Raw genomic sequence first — 7,670 nt, 5'->3', positions numbered from 1 at the left:
AAAAAAATACAACACAGAAAGGGTCAATACGAGAGGTGATGACAAGAACGGTGAGAGCAATGCTCCCCCTTTTCTTGTCCATAATCTTCTTTTTATAGCATACAACAGTTTATTAAAAAATCCCCTGGGTTGGAATCCCCTGGGTGGGAATACCCCTGGGGGATGGAATTCCCCTATTCTTCTTTCATTTTGTGTTCCATTTTTTATATGTGGCGCTTGGTAGTGGCCATCACTTCGCTCCTCAAAGAGACTATCCATAGAACTCTCCATGGAGCAGCAACTGCTGCTGCTACTATTGTTTGTTGATAGGGAATTAACACTTTCCATGGAACTACTGTCCATGGAGCAAGTGCTGTCCAAAGAGCGGTCTATTGCACCGCAGTGGCGATGGTTCTTCCAAAAGGGGTGATAGGAAACACCATCATTATCCGTTTGAGGGCGTTCATTGTTACCATTTTTACCATTTCTTGTTGCATGGAATCGGTGAAATAATTTTTTATCGTTCTGATCCACGAAAAATGAAGTGTCTATTCTTTTCGTCCTTAAAGGGACGTCATCCTGGTATGATGTACCATCATCACTCCACTTGGATTTTAGTGTTCTTACACGCATACCAGGGGTGGTACTTCTCTTCTTAGTTTCGACATCCTTGGATGATGTGCTTATTGCATTCACCTAAAAAAAAGAGGATGTAGAAAGGTGTGATTTCAAAATTTGCATAGCACATATAAGTATTACCATTAAAAAAGAAAAGAAGGAACGAGGAAGAGGGGGAACGGGAAGGGAAAACCTTCCCCTTCCCCCACACCCCTTTTTTTCCTTCCTCCTTCCTTCTAAGCCCCCGCTCACTCAGCAAAAAGAAACAAAAGCAAAAAAAAATTTTCTTTTCTCTTTCTAATTTAAGTGCAAAAATGGAGTGAAAAAATGTTCATTAATCATAATAATAAATGTATGTGTGGTGTTAAATATTTTTTATATAGGTGTGTAACAATTTCGTATCTTACGTAGTAGTTATATTGCCAAAGGCAAAGTAATAAACTATATAAGAGAACTTTCACAGAGGTTAAAGGTGCCATCATTTTGCTTTTTTTTGTTTGTTTTTTTGTTTGCTTCTTTCTTGAGTGTGTGTACATATATATTTTTAAAATGAAGGAAGTAATATGTACATAATACTAATTAATGCAAAAGTTATGTGGTAATTTGAATCAAGAGGGACATGGTTTTTAGTTCTATTCTATACAATTTATGATGATAACATCCTTAATAATCCTATTCCCTTTTATGAGAAAAAAAAAAAAGAGAATGTTACACCCCTTCAACTACATCGTTCCCTTCCTTCTAACGGTGTAATAAGAGGAGCGAATTACCTACATTTTGAAGAGTAAAATTTTGTTTGTGCCCAAAAATTTGTCATTTTAATTAGGTTATGAAGGTGATTATTTCAGGTGTAAAGGGGATTGTAAGGGGGGTATAAGGAAGGGGTGTGAAGGAGTGGTGGGGTGGAAGGAAGGAAAGAAGGAAAGAAGAAAGAAAGAAAGAAAAAAAAAAGAAGAGAGGGGAAGAAGGGGATAAAAATGTAGGAAAAAAATTATTTTTATTATTATTATTGGTACACTATTAAAAGAAAGGAATGTGTATTATAAAAAAAAGTGTTGTTAGTGTGGCGTGTATATATATATCTTTCTTCATATATATAGTGAATACAATTTTTTTATATATATTATATCCTTCCTTTTCATTTAATAAATACATACTCTCCTTTATAAGGAATATGTATAAACATACATAAGGAAGAACAGCACACACAACTTCCCATATAAACTTATTATATACATATATACAACGGAAGAAAATATATACACATCTGCACATAAATATCAGCCATGTCAGAAACGGAACCAGCAGAAACATACCTGAAGGTATATTTTTCTCCTTCATTCAAAATGCATTTGCATAAATATATGTCTGTGCGCATGCATAATAATACATTCATATTTTAATAGAAATGAAAATAAAAGGAGTGGAAGTATAACGATAGAAGTAATATGTACTTCATATATACACACATATACATACACATATATATATACATATATAACTACATATATATGTGTATATATTCCCACTTATAGAACGAACACCTCCAAGAACTACCGTCCAAAACAGCATATAATGCATTCGAAAATGGCGATAATGAATGTACCACTTATGGTATTACTGTGGATGGTGAAGCGGCACAATTGAAGGGGGTACTAAAAACCCACCAAAAAATTAAAGAAGAAGCAGAAAAAATTGTAAAAGCATGGTGCAGTGCATCCTCACAGGGAAGGATAGGAACGACGAGCATCCCCTATAGTCGGCTCTGCCATGCTCTTTATTATTGGTTAGGTGACAAAGTATGGAATAAGGGCAATAATGTTTGGAGTGTTACTAGATTTTTAAGTGTTATGGGTGACATTTACACTGCATTGGAACAATTTGGTGTTGAGAACAATTGTACACTTTTTTACAAAGACAACAGTAACATTGATCAGACAATTTTTGGTCACAGAAGAACCGTATTCGACTTCACTTTTGACTATAAAAATATAAAGGACCTTCTAAAATCTCATAACAACTACTGCGACAATGCTTATTACCAACACCTAAACCAAGCTAAAACAGCATTTGAAAAGGTTCTTAATGATTGTAAAAGTAAGTGGGACGATGACCTATATTGTACCGAATTCAGGGACACATATGAAACGAACAAAAATAGTCAAAACCCGCTCAGCTTGACATATGTGTCAAAGGGACCTTTAAATAGTGATACAGTTTATAAAGACGTCCAATTAGAATTAAAGTATGCCTCACCTAAAAGTAACACAGCAATGACTGCCACCATTTCGTCTATATTTTCTATAGGTGCACTTGGATTTGCTACATCCCTTTTATATAAGGTAAGTAATAACTACAATCATCATAGAACTATATATATAATGCATATATGTATAAGTATATATAAGTACATATGTATATATATTCATATATATATATATCTACATATATATACATATGTATATGTACATATATATACACCTTTCCACGCCCCTTCTCACAATTTTCAGTATAATCTTTTACCCTCCTGGTTTCGTAACCATTCTGGTGGAGGAGGAAGCAACAGTAGTAGAACCAACAGGAAAAAAAGAACAAATGGACACGACTTTGACACGTTAACTTCAATGGACACTTCCACAACATCATATTCTACAGAGAATTCTTCAACGTACGGCTCAACAATAACACCTTCCACAATAGGTGACCATTCCACAGATGGATCTACCATATATAATGAGCATTTTAGAAGAAAGAATAATGATAGAAGAGGAAGAACAAATAATAATGGTAGAAGAGGAGCAGGAATAACAAATAATGGAAGGACACAGGAACGACAGAGACGGAATAATATAAGTTATGGACGTATGTAACGAACACATTGAATGTAACACATTGGAATGTAGCTTTAAGTAAGTATCCTTCCCCCCCCCAGCAGTAAGTAACTATAAGGATTTTGCACATTTTGTTGAGTGAATGAATGATGTCCTTATAGAATGTGCCAAAAAAAGGGAAGGAAGGAGAGAAATTTCCCACACATATCTATCATATGAATCATATTTAATGCAGGATGGGGGGAACCTTGGAATTGTATATTCTAAATACTGAGGAAATTGTAGTATATTTATGCAGGAATGGAATTGTTAACATACCATGGAATATTATATGTATACAGGGGGGGGGGAGCACATACCCATATATATTCCTCTTTATATATAAAGAGTACTAAAACACAGCACAACACAGCACACCAACAAATTTTTAAAATAGTAAAAATTTTGAATGAATCATACATTTCACACATATTTACCCCATTATAAATATGTATGTTCAGTGTAAAAAATATTTGACAAGCACACATAGAAGTGTAGAGGGGGAGGGGGCTGGGGGAAGGAAAGTAGGAAGACTATTATTATTACTTAGGAATCGCAAATGGGAGAAAACCGGTTTACTATGAAATTGCATATATAAATACATCGTACAAAGAAAAGTTTTTTAGTAAAAGAAGGAAGAATCTCATGGTTCGGGCGCGTGAAAAATATTTTGTTCAATCCTAAATAGAGAGCACTTTGATTCATAATTTTTTAATCATTTTTAATGAATCACACTCTTTTAAAATAACAGTAAAATAGGAATAAGTAATACATATATTAAAATTCTTATCAAGAATGGGGAAAATCGCATTAATATTATATATCTATGTAAAGAACCAATTGAATATCATATAAATAATAATAATGTAATATGTTCTTCGAAGAAACGTTTGTTATATAATCATGAAGAAACAAGGGAAGAATGAAAATTCTCATATATTTACTATATATAAATAGGAAACGTATTTTAACATAAAATTCATTACATATAGTAGAATGTATACATAAACAATGGCAGGGGACAAAGGAACACAGGTGATTATTTTTTATTCAAAATATAAATATACAAGCAGGAAGTGTAATGTGTTTTGATTTATTTATCATAAAACAATAATGTGTAAAAAAGAACGCATAGGAACACATCCATCTTTACATACATACACCCATTTATATGTTCCACTTCCCTCTGTTCCATTTTGTTCTTTGTAGAATCCATGTTTAACACAATTGCCCTCAGAGAAGGAATATAAAAAATTTGAAGAGGGACAGACTTGCCCCGCAGAAGCACATGGACAATGTTCCAATGAGCAAATCATAGAACAGGTGAAGGGGACAGTGGCAATATACACGAGCGTTGGAAGTGATACCGAAAAAATTGTAAAAAACTACTATTACGCATGTACAAAGGAAACGAATCCCACGAATTATTATAGTCCCTGTTATTTCTTTTATTATTGGTTAGGTGAAAAAATAAAAGATAAAATATATGGCAGAAGCCCACTGGGGCAAGTTATAGGTGCAATTTACAAGAAATTGCATCAGTTCGGGTTACCATACAATAATAAGAAGTGTAAGGATTTATACCCTGGTATTGACGTAAGTATTTTTACTCCAAGGAAAAAAATATTTGATTATTCTTACAACTATAAAACCTTACTGGGAAAACCGCAAAGTAATGAATTTTTATGTACTGAAATATGTGACCAATATCTGAGCGATGTTCAATCAGTATATTCAACTGAAAGTAACAGTTGTGGAGAGACTACTAGTGATCTCTTTTGTAACGAACTTAAAAATGAATATAAAAAATATTTTGATAAAAATAAGAAACCAACATTGCCATGTGCAACGAAACCCGAAGATGAGGAAGATGATGATAATGACTCATGCCCCACAGAAGTGATGGGCTCCCCCGACGCTATTCCAGCAAAAGGGACGGAATTAACGGTAAGTATATACAAAGGGAATGATAGGAATTAAACAATTCCTCATTCAAAATGAACAACCTTCTCTAGAGTGGAAGTAAGAGTGTTAGGGGTGGTAAGGTGGAAGGAAGGTTGTTATTGTGGTACGTTGTTGGTGGAACGTTGTTAGGTGGGTGGTTGGTGGATCGAAGGAAGGTTGTTAGGTGGGTGGTTGGTGGATCGAAGGAAGGTTGTTAGAGTGGTGGTTGGTGGAAGGAAGGTTGTTAGGTGGGTGATGGTAGGTGGAAGGGAAGGTGGGTTGTTAGGGGAAGTGTGCAGAGGGGTGCACTTAGGGGGTGTTAGGTAGTCCCAAGGTGGTAGAAGGAAGTTTGTTAGGGGTGGTGGGGGGAGTAATGCATAGATATACATTTATACATATATATGTGTATGTATATATATATATATATATTTGCACGTTCCACTCTTCTTTTTCCCCCCTGCCTAATTGCATATTTGCAGAGAGAACATTTGAATAAATTACCTTCCAAAATGTTATATCAGAAATTTGATAATGGAGATGGTAAAGAGGGTTGTGATGTCGGTGAAAGGGAGGTGAACGACGTGAAGACTAAGTTGACAAAGGCACTAAGTGGGAAGGTATTTGAGGACAGTGAAGTGAATAAAATTTTCCATGCTTGGTGTTATGTAACTCGGACCATTAAGAAAAAGTGTGGTTCGTTGTACAAGGATCCTTTTAAATTTCTTTACCTATGGTTAGGACTTAAACTGTTTGAAGAGAAGGACCAAATTGATTCATTTGATGACCTTATGGATGATATTCAGGAGGGACTGACTAAAATGGAGGGGGGAAGTGGTAATAAGTGTGGACCGCTATGCAAAGGTAACATTGATAAAACCATTTTCAATAAAAGAAAACTAGCATATGAGTATTATATGGACCATGATGGTATAAAGGGACAATTACAGAATCCTAATCCTGAAAAGACTCCCTGTGATCAAAAGTATTATGACCACTTAAAGGAGGGTTATACAGCTTATAATGAAATATGTGGGAAATGTACACGGGGAACTCCTACTAATCCATGTTGTACCGAATTCCAGGACATGTGTAAGGATTACAGGAGCAAGAAGCTGGAGGAATTAAAATGTAATCCAATAAGTACACCAGGGGCAAGGGAAGAACAACACGATGCAACCTCCCCTGGTGGAAGTATAGTCCCTGCTACAGCGATTTCCTCTGTCACTGCATTAATAGGACTTCCTACAACCGCTTTCTTCCTATATAAGGTAAAAAGAACCACATGGTGAAAATATACATAGTATAAAGTTCAATATATTATATTTTGTTTCTTTGAATTGTTAAATATTAAAATAAGCTCTATGATACACATACCCTACCACTCCTTCCCTTTCCCTTCATCTACTTTCTTCCTTCCCTTCCTTCTTCCTACTTCAGTACACTTCCTTACCTTCTTTGATAAGTAACACCCTTTCCTCTGGTGGGAGAAGCAACAACAGCAACCGAAAAAGAAGAACAACAGAACGACCATTCAACAGGTTTTTAGACGACTCTACAACAGAATATACAGCCACGGATGAGTCCACCATAGGTTCTATAGCAGAATCAACAACAACGAATGGTTCTACTTTATATAATGATGGACAGCGAAGGAGAGGCGGAAGGAATAGAAGTAATACAAGGCCGAGGAATATAACTTATCATCCTACGTAAAATGTTCCCTTCCCCTTCCTTTTCCTTTCTTTTCTTCCTACTTTTTTTTTTCATTTTTCGTTTTTCTTGTTTTTTTTTTTTTTTTTTTCTTTTTCTTTTAAAAAGAAAGGAAGGAAAAATGAAAAATCTAATATTTTACCAAACATTCTTCATGTTCTTTAGAGAAGAAAAGAAAATTACATTTTTAAAGAAAAGAAAGGAAAAGAAAGGAAGAATGTTGTTCTAATAAAACTATTACTATTATAGTAAAAGGTGTGCGTACATATATACTTTTTTCTTCCCATATATATAATGAATACAATTTTTTTATACATATTATATCCTTCCTTCCCCTCTTTAATAATATTCCATAAATGTGCTTTCTTTAATACTACATATCTTGATGAATATACACCCTTCAAACAGAAGGAAATAATACTATGTGAACAAATTATATTGCATAGTCCAATAATTTTTGAGAACACCTTCCAGTAACAATAAAACATAAAATAAATAGAACACACTGGAATTTTTGTTAAAGGAAATAATTATATTTCCTCATTATAT

General features: G+C 34.4%; 1 protein-coding gene across 1 annotated transcript; it reads left to right on the top strand.

The window, feature by feature from the left end:
- Positions 1–1,883: 1,883 nt before the first annotated feature.
- On the top strand, positions 1,884–7,124 carry PCOAH_00040490 (Kir protein; the record flags this gene model as incomplete). Its single annotated transcript, XM_020060837.1, has 7 exons — positions 1,884–1,919; positions 2,133–2,939; positions 3,108–3,265; positions 4,219–4,333; positions 4,677–5,414; positions 5,891–6,679; positions 6,849–7,124. The coding sequence occupies 7 exons, from the start codon at positions 1,884–1,886 to the stop codon at positions 7,122–7,124; spliced, it is 2,919 nt and encodes a 972-aa protein (XP_019916784.1).
- Positions 7,125–7,670: the final 546 nt, after the last annotated feature.

Source organism: Plasmodium coatneyi, chromosome 12, assembly GCF_001680005.1.
Source record: "Plasmodium coatneyi strain Hackeri chromosome 12, complete sequence".
NCBI classification, from domain to species: Eukaryota; Apicomplexa; class Aconoidasida; order Haemosporida; family Plasmodiidae; genus Plasmodium; species Plasmodium coatneyi.
The sequence above is the reverse complement of the archived record's forward strand: the minus strand, read 5'-3'. Positions and strand labels throughout refer to the sequence as shown.